General features: G+C 39.4%; 2 protein-coding genes across 2 annotated transcripts in view; both read left to right on the plus strand.

The window, feature by feature from the left end:
• adora2ab (adenosine A2a receptor b) overlaps positions 1–5614 on the plus strand; it is a 13400-nt gene extending 7786 nt beyond the window's left edge. The window contains exons 2-5 of the mRNA XM_080875621.1: positions 1–87; positions 236–367; positions 3847–3950; positions 4414–5614. The exon at positions 1–87 is cut by the window's left edge and continues 469 nt beyond it. Of these exons, the coding sequence (XP_080731747.1) occupies positions 1–87; positions 236–367; positions 3847–3950; positions 4414–5372 (1282 nt within the window). The 3' untranslated portion in view covers positions 5373–5614. The remainder of the gene's footprint in view (positions 88–235; positions 368–3846; positions 3951–4413) is intronic.
• Positions 5615–8882: 3268 nt separating this feature from the next.
• snrpd3l (small nuclear ribonucleoprotein D3 polypeptide, like) lies at positions 8883–11367 on the plus strand. The gene is made up of 4 exons (XM_080874291.1): positions 8883–9004; positions 9715–9855; positions 10512–10704; positions 11159–11367. Exons 2-4 carry the CDS (start codon positions 9730–9732, stop codon positions 11221–11223), a joined length of 384 nt encoding a protein of 127 aa, XP_080730417.1. The 5' UTR covers positions 8883–9004; positions 9715–9729; the 3' UTR covers positions 11224–11367.
• The last annotated feature ends 569 nt before the right edge of the window (positions 11368–11936 follow it).

Here is an 11936-nt window from a genome sequence, read left to right on the forward strand (position 1 = left end):
GAGCATCACCAACTTCTTTGTAGTGTCACTGGCAATCGCTGATATTGCTGTGGGACTGCTGGCGATTCCCTTCGCTATCGCTATTAGGTATTGTTTCCTTCTTATTCAGTTTGGAAATGAGACAAATTTTGTGTTACCTGCATCCTTTACTACAAGATCTGTCACAATGTACTGTTGCTTTTTTTGGCAGGGTTTGTAGTGATAAACACCCTTTTTGAATCTGTGATGTTTTCAGTACTGGTTTCTGTGCAAATTTCTACGGCTGCCTGTTCATCGCTTGCTTCGTCCTCGTGCTCACTCAGAGCTCCATCTTTAGTCTGCTGGCTATTGCTGTGGACCGCTACATCGCAATCAAAAACCCACTCAGGTGAGAGAAAGTAATGAAACTTCAACTGAGATATCATACATTCCAGCTGCAGAATCAGCAGCAGATGTCAAATGTTCACATGCACTGCAGTGGTGTAGCAAAGGGCATTAAATTATAGAGAGATCCTATTTTTAACTGAAGGCTAATTTGTCCAGCTGCGGACAAACATGGCTCCATCGCTCGACAGGCTTAATTGAGTTAGTGTTGTTGAAGGTGAACTGGTTAAATCTACTTAAAGCTTTCATGATTAGCATTCATGTAAATCAGCAGCATTCAAATAGTATTGCTCTTTAATGGATCATTTATTTAGAAGCTTAAAACAAAGCTCCTTGTTTCTGCAACACATCTGTTGACACACCACCGAGCCATAATCCAAAGCAGGTGACGCATTTGCATAAGCGGTTGCATAACAGTTTGATTGTGTCTTTATGTGACACAGCCCCAGCACCAATGACCAGAGAACAACTAATCATGTAGTTATTAGGAGGCTTTACGAAGCCTAGTGCTACCAGGTTGGCCATGCAACATCTCAGTCAAAAATACACAGACAGTTAAGTCAGTGTATGCAAGGTGATGCTGGGTATACTGATAATTCATAGTGATTTTCAAACTTCTATTTCCTTAATCAGGTTTCTGAATTAATTCTTTTCCTGCATCAAAAGTTGTGCATATGAAGATTTCAATACAGTGCTGTGCAAAGACATGAGCAAACCCTCTTTCTTTATATTTCCAATGCTTTTATCCATCCATTCATTTTCTACCACTTACCTGAGGCGGCGTGACAACTAATCAGAGAAGCCCAGACCTCCCTCTCCGGAGTCACCTCTTTGTGCTCAAATGGGAGTAGGAATGCCAAGGCGTTCCCAAACTAGTTGAGAGATGTAATCTCCCCAGCGTGTCCTGGGTCCTCCTGGGGACTTGTTTGTAATTTCTTTCAAAGCGGTCTTGAGCAGTATTTTTACCAGGCTTTCTGGTCTTTCTTTGGACAATGGCTGCTTTTTCACTCAGTTTTCAAACAGTTGTTGTACTTGACCATTTTCATAACAATTAATCATTGAAACATAGAAAACGGCACCTAACTCGGGAGCTAAACCAGTGTTGTGTCAACACATAATAGAACCAGATTTAATTAGTATCTGTTTTAAAGATTTAAGTAATTACAGCCACCACGGGCATCCGGTAAGCATCCGGAGAAGTATAGCAAAGAGACTTGAGGTCCTCTTAAAATCTTCATTTACTGACTGAGTGTGGTGCTCAGCATAGACCACAGTAATCAAGGATCCACTAAGTGGTTTCACAAAACATTAGAGACTTGACCACACTGTGCATTGCTGTAAGGACAGCTATTGGTCAGTAAATCCAGATCCGAGAGAGCTAAACACTGAGCCAATAAAATCAACCCTTACTGAAGACATTTTCAGCCATATCTTTAGACACTTTGTTTCTAGCAGTCTATTGAAAAATACATAATTTGTTTCCACTTCTTTAGTTGAATCTGATCTGTGAAAAATGCCAAAGGCAGCACAGACATAAGTCAAAGGTAGAAGAAGTGGCAGGCCAAAAAATGTATTTACAGCAGATGAACAGTATCTGAAAGTCATGTCCTCAAGAAATATCAAAAAACAGAGCAAAGACCCAGAACCTGACACAGAACCTGAGAGATTTCTCTGGCCATTCAGTTGACCCATCTGTTGTTCACTGAAGCCTCATCCAAAATGATCTCAGTGGGAGAATGGCTGTCAAGAAACAGGGAAAAAGGGCTGAGATATGCCAAATTACCCAAGAAGGTTATCGAATGGTGAATCCAAATCGAAAGTTTTTGGTTTAAGTTGTTTTCAACATGTATGGAGGAGGTCAGGCGAGCAGTAGAACATTGAGAGTCTACAGCCATCTGTAAGAAACATAGAGGCTTTGTCATGGGTTGCACTGCCAGTGGTGCTGGACACCGAACTACGAACAAGAGACATACCATGAGACTTTGATCCACCATGCAGTACCATCTGGAAGGCATCTGATTGGTACTAGTCTAAGTTTTCAGCATGGCAACAATCCCAAACCCACTGCCAATGCAGTAAAAGCATACCTGGATAGAATGCAACACTATCAAAAAAGACCCTTGAATGTCCTTCAAGAAGCCTGGAGAATTATTCCCAAAGCCTACTTCAAGAAATTACAAGAAAGTTTAACTAAGAATAAAGAATAAAGGTAATGATACCAAGTATTGACTTTCAGGCTTAATATAATTGTACCAGTTCAAATTCTTCCTTATTTCCAGTTTTATTTTTTGACGATTGCATGTGTAGAGACATTTTAATCATGTTTTAATTACCATTTCTTTGTGACTGAAAATTTAAAATGCAGTTGAAAAATACAACATACTAAATACTAGTATTAATAATGAAATGCAGAAAGGGACTGGACTCTAAACGTGCAGGGTGAGGACTGGGAAAGGGAAGAGGTACAGGACAGGACATAACTTTTACACTGCGTTTACAGTGCTGTGTTATCTTTCTGATGACATTTCCCTCTCTCATTCCAAATAAATGAACACCAACTATCATAAATCCCACAACTAAAACAACACAAGCTTTTTTTCCAGTGTTAAATTTAGACTTAACTGGCTGCAGCAAAACTTGATAAATCATATTTGTATGAGTCACTTAAATATCCTTCAAGAGTTTTTTTTTTTTTTTTTGCTGTGAAACAGAAACATGCATAACAAGGCCGGCCACAATAAATACATGTCCACACCTTCATTAAGGTTTTGTAGGTTTGGTTCTGGTGCAGAGCATTAGTAGGCAAAACCTGGCCTATGGGAACAGTTATTTTTGTAGCTGACCTCATTAGAAATACATATATAAATGTATTTGTATTTGACAACTTTATGTTCTTGAATTCAAGCTTTCTAAGCAAAATATAAAGAAATCAGCAGTAGCTCCAGACTTTTTCACAGTACTTTACCTTTAAAGCTAAAATATATCACTCAAATGTGACATGTCAGCATGAAAATTATTTGATATTAGCATCCACTATGTGATTTTCATTTAGTAACTTGACCTAAATGGAAATGTCCTTTACAACAACAGCAGTTTCATTTACACTTATGTAACACAACGGGAGTGTTGTACAAAAAATTCAATGCCCTAATGAAATCAATATATTTTTAATTTTAAGAAATCCTTATTTTTTTAAGGGATTTTTGAACACTTGATTAGTGCTGTCTTTAATTACCATAGCTACAAATGGGCATCAGCACTGCAGAGATAATCAGATTACTGTAAGTGCATTTTAAAGCGGGCCAATTGAAGTCCTGCTTTCGCTTATTAAATGAATAAAGTGTTAATGCTTCAGCGCACAAATCATTTTCTCTTCATTTAAACTGTATTGACTTTGTCTCGAGGGAATGCTATCACTGACAGAGTAGATAAAGCAACTGGCTGCATATATAATGCATGTTTGTGTTCTGTTCAAACTTTTAGGTACAACAGTCTGGTGACAGGGAAGAGGGCAAAGGGCATCATTGCACTGTGCTGGGTTCTTTCAGTGGGCATCGGCCTGACACCGATGTTTGGCTGGAACACAGGTGGGGAAAGATTTTTGCCAATTCCCACACAGAGTCAATGCTTTTAATTGATGCTGTGTGAAACATGAAACGACCTTCCTTTACATAGTCAAAATCATGCAGAGGAGGTATTTTGATGCAAACAAGCAAACATTATTCTTGTGTAAGGGAGGATGCCCCGCTTCTGTCTGTATATCTTCCCACTGCTTATTACAACAATTCTATTGCATTGTATAGTGTAAATGGATAAATGCATCAACAATGTATTTCTAGAAAGGTCTTGTGTTCTTATCTGCACTGGCAGTGGCAAGAGAGACATGCATACATTTATTTATTCATGTTTTCATGTTTAAGTTGCATATTTAAGCATGTTTAAGTGGTCCTAACTGCTGAGGAGATTGTTGAGGAAAACTGAGCTGAGCTGAAACCCTATAATTTTGCTTTTGGATGAAACTGGCAATAAATCACAGTTTTCTTTACACAGGTTGGAACTCCACTACAACTGCCACCAAAAGCCAAGGCTGCCCTGAAGGAATGACTGATTGCTTGTTTGAGAGAGTGGTTCCCCTTGACTATATGGTCTATTTCAATTTCTTTGGCTGCGTGCTGGTGCCCTTGGTGATAATGTTGGTCATCTATATCCATATCTTCATGGCAGCTCGCCGACAGCTTCGAATGATGAGCCTCAAAGTTGCACACGTACCTGCTCCTGGACAGAAAACTCCATCTTCTGGCTCATCTCGTTCGATTCTGCAGAAGGAAGTACACGCTGCAAAATCGCTGGCTATTATCGTTGGTTTGTTTGCTCTGTGCTGGCTTCCTGTGCATATTATCAATTGCATCAACCATATTTGCCAGGACTGTGAGCGCCCACACATCTGGGTGATGAACATTGCAATCATTCTCTCCCATGCCAACTCTGTGGTGAATCCCTTTATCTACGCCTACCGCCTTCGAGAATTCAGACATACCTTTCGCAAGATTCTCTATCAGCACATCCTGGGGAAGAGGGATGGGCATGTGTTCGGGGTTGAAAGTGCTGATGGCAGAGGTGTAAGGAGCACTAGTATCATGCAGACATCTGCCCGTACGAGTAAAGAGGATTTATCATGTGGCACAATGGTAAATAGTTATGTTCCAGATTCCGGTGCTGAGAAAACTACATCAAATGCCTCTCATGAGATTTTAGATTCTGTACCTAACAGTAATACACCCAACGGACGCCAAAAAGCAACTGGCACCCCATCAGAAGTCCAGCATCAGCCAGGTATTTTGGCATCTTCTGCACAGGAAGCAGCAACGTCCGCCACAAATCTGGGAGGAGCAACAGATATTTTGGAGTTGAAAGACAGAGGAAGCTGCATTACTTTTGTAAATGTTCAGGCATTCCCATTAAAACAGAATGACTGTTCCCTTTCTTCAAAAATCACAGAAATATCATGACAAAGACATTTAGTTATTTCAAATATCTTGCTCTCAGAACACACGGAATGTTCTGCAAACGTGAAATTTCAGCAAATCAGCCTCGACAGCAAATCTGTTTTTTTAATGTAAAATTTTATTTTTTTAGTTTGGAGTTTCTTTTTTTAATGTGCACTTTAATGTTTAAAGATAATATACTTTTTGTAATGTGCAGGTTTTTGCTATCTGTGTTGTTTGTATGCCATCAAAATTAAATATCTTTAAATATGTCACAATTATGTGGTGTTTTTGTGCTGCAGCACTGAACTGAACTTTGTCACTCATCCAGGTTATGATACTCTGAAGAGCGTGAAAAAAGAAGGAAACTAGACTTTAAGTTGTGAAGATGTTTCACTTCTCATCCAACAGGCTTCTTCTGTTTCAAAAACACCTTGGCTGAAGTGACCTCAATAGGTCACATGACAGGATGTGACCTACTGCCCCCTAGTGTGGGTTGTTCCACTTGGAGGTGGTTGTTAACCCAATATTGATCATGCGAGTCATCAGATGAGCCAAAGTGTGAAAAAGATGTTGGTCATGACCATCGTCAGGGGTTGTGGGGGAAACCACTCAGAGACTGTGCCCCTATTGAGGTCATCTCAGGGAAGGTATGAGTAGGGGTTAAAGCACCTGGGAAAGGATCTCAAGACTGCATTGTAGGTGGCTGATAGCTGGTGTCACCACCTCCGTTCAATGATGGTCATTCACAAGTGACTGCTTGGTTTCTCCTTGATGCACTGCGAAGTATACGCTATGTTGCTCAGTTTGTGTTTGGTCCTTGAGATCAACCAGTTTTTCTCTAAGGGTGTGGCTGGGTCTGAAGTGCACTATAATATCATGAGAAGAAATTCTCATGAGTTTCTCTACAAACCTGCTACATAAGAGATGGCAATAGAAGACCTCCTTTACTCCTCCTATAAATCTGGCATTATGTTTGGGAGTTTTGTTCTCAGGATGGACCAGTTTTTGTCTGAGGGTGTGGCTACTCTGAAGTCTGAGGATCATCCACATACGTGTACCAGTAGCTAGGTGCTATTCCTCTGAGGAAGCCCAGAGCTTTATTAGAGGTTGGTATTTGTATAGTGCTTTTTTTAATAGTCCCTAAGGACCCCAAAGAGCTTTACACGTCAAGTCCATTCACACACACACATGGTGATTGCAAGCTACGTTGTAGCCACATCCACCCTGGTGGCTGGACACTGGCCCAGCCACACACTCGCACTGACGGAGGCGAGACTGCCGGACACTGGCGCCACCGGGCCCTTTGACCACCACTAGTAGGCAACGGGTGAAGTGTCTTGCCCAAGGACACAACGACCGAGACTGTTCGAGCCGGGGCTCGAACAGTCTCGGTCAAGGCGAACTCCCAACAAGGCGAACTTCTTGAGCCACGATCAGTTGGATAGAGGTTCCTGCACATCTAGGATTTTTTCTGTAGAAAAACCTTGAAGTATTTAAAATATGTGGTATCATATGTGGAGATGTCTAACAGTGTGCAGATCTGATGTGGGATGTAACAGATTCTGTTGTGTAAGGTGCTGTATTTGTTTTCTGACAGTCTCCACTTCCTCAGTTGTAACTCTATAAGTGAGAAGTGTGATGACATCACAGGCCTTACAACTAAAACTCTGTTTGTTTTGCTGCTGTTGTGATCAGCGATTTGATCAGTGCCGGGCAACACATGTTCACTGTTGTTCACTAACCATCCAAAACAAAGAGCTTGTTTGCCTGTACAGATATGACCCCATATGCCTGTATTGTAGATGCTTTTAGTGTAAGGCTTGCTTGCATAACACTATGAAAAGGACACACATACATAGGTAAAGTACATACACATGACCACAGACCACTCTGTAAGAAATGTTTACAGAGCAGCCTGGCACTGACGCCAGTCAATAAGCCTAATGCAATGGAAATCAAATGAAGGTTCATTTGATGGTGTCTTTTATTATCCCATAATGCTTTCCCTTCTCTCATTAAAAAGCTCTTCCACTGTGGCAAAGACCTACATTAACCAGCTTTTATGTGCCCTAAAGCAATCCCAGAGAGAGTACCCAGGAATACGGGTACGTATCTAACTTGCACTGTGTTTATTCAAAAACTTAAATGTATTTGCGTTTATTACACATTGTAATCATGCAAGAAGGGAATTAAAATGGGTGAAACCATTTCATTTTAATGTTTTTTGTTGTTGTTGCATGTTATGATATTTTGATAAGCATGAGAAGGGTTATCAAAATGATTTGGTTATGGATATTACATACCTGAGTCATAAAAAATAAAAAAGATAAGGGACCATTGTGGTATGATGACCTGGAGGAAAACAATCCAGTGTGTACATTTATAGTGTGTCATGCTGCCATAAATTACACATGTGTGACACCAGCATGCAAAATGATTAAGCTATCTTTTAGAAAGAAATGCAAATGATCAGAAACTCAGTAACAAAAGATTTATTGCAGCAGAGACCACAGTGTTTATTTAAAGAGTCATACTCTGTGCATTCCCTCTCTGGCTGATGATTTCAGTCAGCCTCATAAATTACCCGCCTCCACCAATGCACCGCATAACCATTACAAGTACTGCATCCTTTGTTCTACACCTCACAAATGTTCTTCTTTTTAAACGCCTCAAACTTAAATTTGTTAGTACATGTGATTCTTCTTACCCCATGGGTTTTTTTTGTTGTTGTTCTTATTGTTGTTGTTTTTTTCTTCAAATCTTAGTTCTTCTGGTGTGACTTTTTCTTTGCAACCTGGCTAAACGGGTTACCCTCCTTACTGTTAATGTTAAAACTTGTGTTTTGGTGATTCTTAAAAGTTACCAGAGAATCTGAGAACAAACTATTTCTCAAGCTGGAGACTCTGGTGAATCTATCCAACTGCTCAGTTGTGCACCAGGGCCTGCACCAGGGAGCTACTGTGATGCTGTTCTGCGAAGTGAATGGTAGGTGTAAAAGTGTAATTTCGGGAGGGAATTTCCCACATACGATAGCCTTCGCTACTAACAATAGTATGCAACTATGCAACTTTATTTTTATTTATAGTCAGCTCAACAGCTATTTTAACATAATTAAGGTTTGTTTGGTCATTGGTTTGCCTAGATCTTGATTCATAGACAGCTGATGAGAGACAGATAAGAATGTCTGCTCATTCTTTATTCTTTATTCAGATTCCCACTAGTTGTCCCTTGAGTCTAAAGATAAAACAATACAAAACATCCAGCCATCAATCTAGAGACAAGCAATCAATAAACTGGAAAAAATAACCTATCAAATAAAAAGAGAGTAGTTCCTGCAACTTATATGACAAACAATGACATATTATGGAATAATAAAAAAAAAAAAATACAATAAACGGCATGTATAAAAGATCTACTGATGATCATTTGATGTATCATTTTTTTCGCCAAATTCCTTGTGAACCCGTAAAGCCATAAAAATACAGATCCCACAATGCACTGCGGAGCATCGCAGGAAGCATTCGATTGACCCGCCGGTGGATTGTGGGAAAGCGGAAAAAGGGCTCAAAAGGTAGGGAACCGCGTCTGTCGCACGTTGCAACGTCAAACGAAGAAGCAATAACAAAGAAACTAGCTTTTACGATAGACTCCAGGTAAGAAACAAAAATACTCGTAATTCAACTGAGACCGTAATTTTTTTTCCGTGCTCATTAGCAGCGTTGTTTGTTTCTTGGACGTTTGAATCAAGCGCGTTCATTCAGGAGCCAATATGGCTCCGTCTATTTGCCGAACTAATAACTTGTTACTGCAATAAAGAGGCAAACGTTAATGTTGAAATCGTATTTGTGTAATTTTAAGTTTGGTTTGTTACACATGGCATTAATTGGATTACATTATTGTATGCAACCAGGATATATTATTGTACATTAGCCTAGGTTGCTAATGAAGGCTAATTCCTCTCGCAGCTTCGATATTCAATGATTTGACTGAGAGATTCGCTTTATTGATCAGAAGTTAACTGTAGCCTGCTTATCCCATCTTAACGAGGGTCACTGATTGTTATATATCAACTCCCAGCAACTCTTTAAACGGTATAAGAGAGCTGATTGTCGTTACACAGGCAGTACTCGAGTGAAAAATAAATTGGCGAGGATAATGTGTGGACAAGTGATTGCTTCCCTGGTGTTTCTGTAACTAAACGCATCCCAAAATTAACAAGCCAGTTAACTGTAACCAAACTTTATGGCTAAATATAATTTTGAGTCTGATGTTTGATGGTAATAAAATAAAATGCGTTTGCAGGAGCTTACAGCCTATGAATGTGCACAGTGTAACATTTCTTCTGCTAAATTTTGTTTTCCAGAAACATTCTTGAAAAATGTCCATCGGTGTTCCAATCAAGGTCCTGCATGAGGCAGAAGGACACATTGTGACCTGTGAGACCAACACTGGAGAGGTTTACAGAGGCAAGCTGATTGAAGCAGAGGACAACATGAACTGCCAGGTCAGTACATGATAAAGAGTGTAAAGTGAATGTGGATGGTGTTGCTCCTCCCTCCTGGGGTCCCATCAACCAAAGTGTTGGTACTGTATTGTTTTTATGGGTTTTTTTTTCTTTTCTGCCTTCATTAGAGTAATCAACAGTTTAGTCTTTAATAGGCTGCTCGATAATTTGAACAAGTTTTGTTTACTTTATTTTCAGGTACATGCCCATAAATGGCGTAATGTCTTGTGTGGCAAAACAGATAGAAAAGCTTAATGAGGCTCAAAGGAATTTTCATTACAAATAATAGTGTCTTTGTTCTGTGTCTCTCTGTTCTGAATGTTCAGGTTCAATTTGTGGTGTTTTTATTTTAATTATAACATTTATTTCTGTTTTTTTGTGTTTTATTTTTTTCCCCATAGTTGTTTAAAGGTTTCCAAGCTTTCCACCTGTTGGTGTCAAATTAAGAGTGAATTGTGCTAATCAAGTACTGGAGACCCCAATCTGGTAGCTGCATTAGTAAAAGCCAGTTAATTAAAAATCGGTCCCGGATCAGATGGTAAAAAACTGTTCCTTTTATGGCTTTGTAAAGTTTAGATAACTACTGTTGATTTGAATAAAACACTAAAGAGCAGTTTGATTACATTTGTTGAAAGAATGATCTTTGTTTCTTACAGATGTCTAATATCACAGTGACTTATCGGGATGGCCGCGTGGCACAGCTGGAGCAAGTTTACATCCGTGGCAGCAAAATCCGCTTTCTGATTTTACCCGATATGTTAAAAAATGCTCCTATGCTGAAGAGTATGAAGAATAAGAACCAGGGATCTGGTGCAGGAAGGGGCAAGGCAGCTATTCTTAAAGCACAAGGTGAGTGAAAATTTGCAGTAGATTGATACACCTGTCAAGTATGTTCAGTAGTGGGCGCAACTGATGGTGATTTTATACTCATTGCATACATTGATTGCCTTTTTGTGTTTGTGCAGCATAACTAAATCCTACCATGAGAAAAGTGCTTTCTGTCCAGTGTTGCTCTGTTCCTTGTTTAATAAGTACAGTCTTGTCATAGGTGTGGGGATCTGTCAAAAACACTGATTTAAATGTTTCATTGTTGTTCAATTTGTCTTCACATCCCCTTTAAGATGGAACTGATATTTTGCCAAGTGGGTGTTAAGGATACAAAATTAGACTTCACTGTACTTCTCGCAACCAAAGTACTGAATGTATTATTAAAGTTACTGAACCGTTGGTGTATTTCTGATTCAGTGAGGTACTCTACGTTAAAAACTGATAGTATGCCATCTTTGTTTTTTGTGCTCTCCAGTGGCTGCAAGAGGACGAGGGCGTGGTGGAATGGGAAGGGGAAACATCTTCCAGAAGAGGCGATAATTGCTCCAGCTACATTAACATTTTTGCATTGTATAGTTTTTGTTTTCCCCTTGAATTTGATACGTTGGATATCATTTGAAATCTCGTACTTTGCAGTCTGTTGCTTTAATTTCTTTTAATTAAAATAAAACTTTTTCAATTTGATGTGTCCTGATGTTTTCTGTTTTTCTTTTCCCATTTACAAGAGATTCACTTGTGCCACCTGCCTTTTTTTCAAATGTATTTAATAAGTAATGTACTAGGAATGCGGTGTTTAGCCTTATCCAAGTAGTTTCAGTGTTAACCCTGGGTTTTCTGTACTATAAAAGGTTACCTGAGTATGTTGCCTTCTGCTGTGGACCAGATAAAATCGGGCATAAAATCACCACATACTAACCAATCAATTCTTTGGAAACTAATTTTACTAGTCCCAGAGGAGTCCTTGGCCCTCTGCAGATGGCAGCATTTAATGGATTTCAGCACCATACAGTCTTTTCCCCCATAGTAGGCATCAGTAGTAAGTACGGCATTGATTCTTAAATGCTACCTCTTTTGTGTTGGCTGCAGACAACTTTTTTTTTTTCTCAACAGCTTTATTGCTCTTTGAGCATTAATATAGAACCATAAAACAGGATGGCTGTACTATAGTTGCTAACCTTGCATAAAATGTGCATGTAGCCTAAGCCTACATATGAATTTTTTTTATTTATTTTTTTGCTTACTCTGCAGCTAAA

Source organism: Rhamphochromis sp. 'chilingali' (genome assembly GCF_963969265.1).
Source record: "Rhamphochromis sp. 'chilingali' genome assembly, chromosome: 2".
Lineage (NCBI taxonomy): Eukaryota > Metazoa > Chordata > Actinopteri > Cichliformes > Cichlidae > Rhamphochromis > Rhamphochromis sp. 'chilingali'.

Coding starts and splice junctions, on each gene's coding strand:
- snrpd3l (XM_080874291.1), top strand. CDS start 9,730: ATGTCCATCGGTGTTCCAATCAAGGTCCTGCATGAGGCAGAAGGACAC. Junction 9,856..10,511: donor AGGACAACATGAACTGCCAG/GTCAGTACATGA, acceptor TGTTTCTTACAG/ATGTCTAATATCACAGTGAC. Junction 10,705..11,158: donor AGCTATTCTTAAAGCACAAG/GTGAGTGAAAAT, acceptor TGTGCTCTCCAG/TGGCTGCAAGAGGACGAGGG.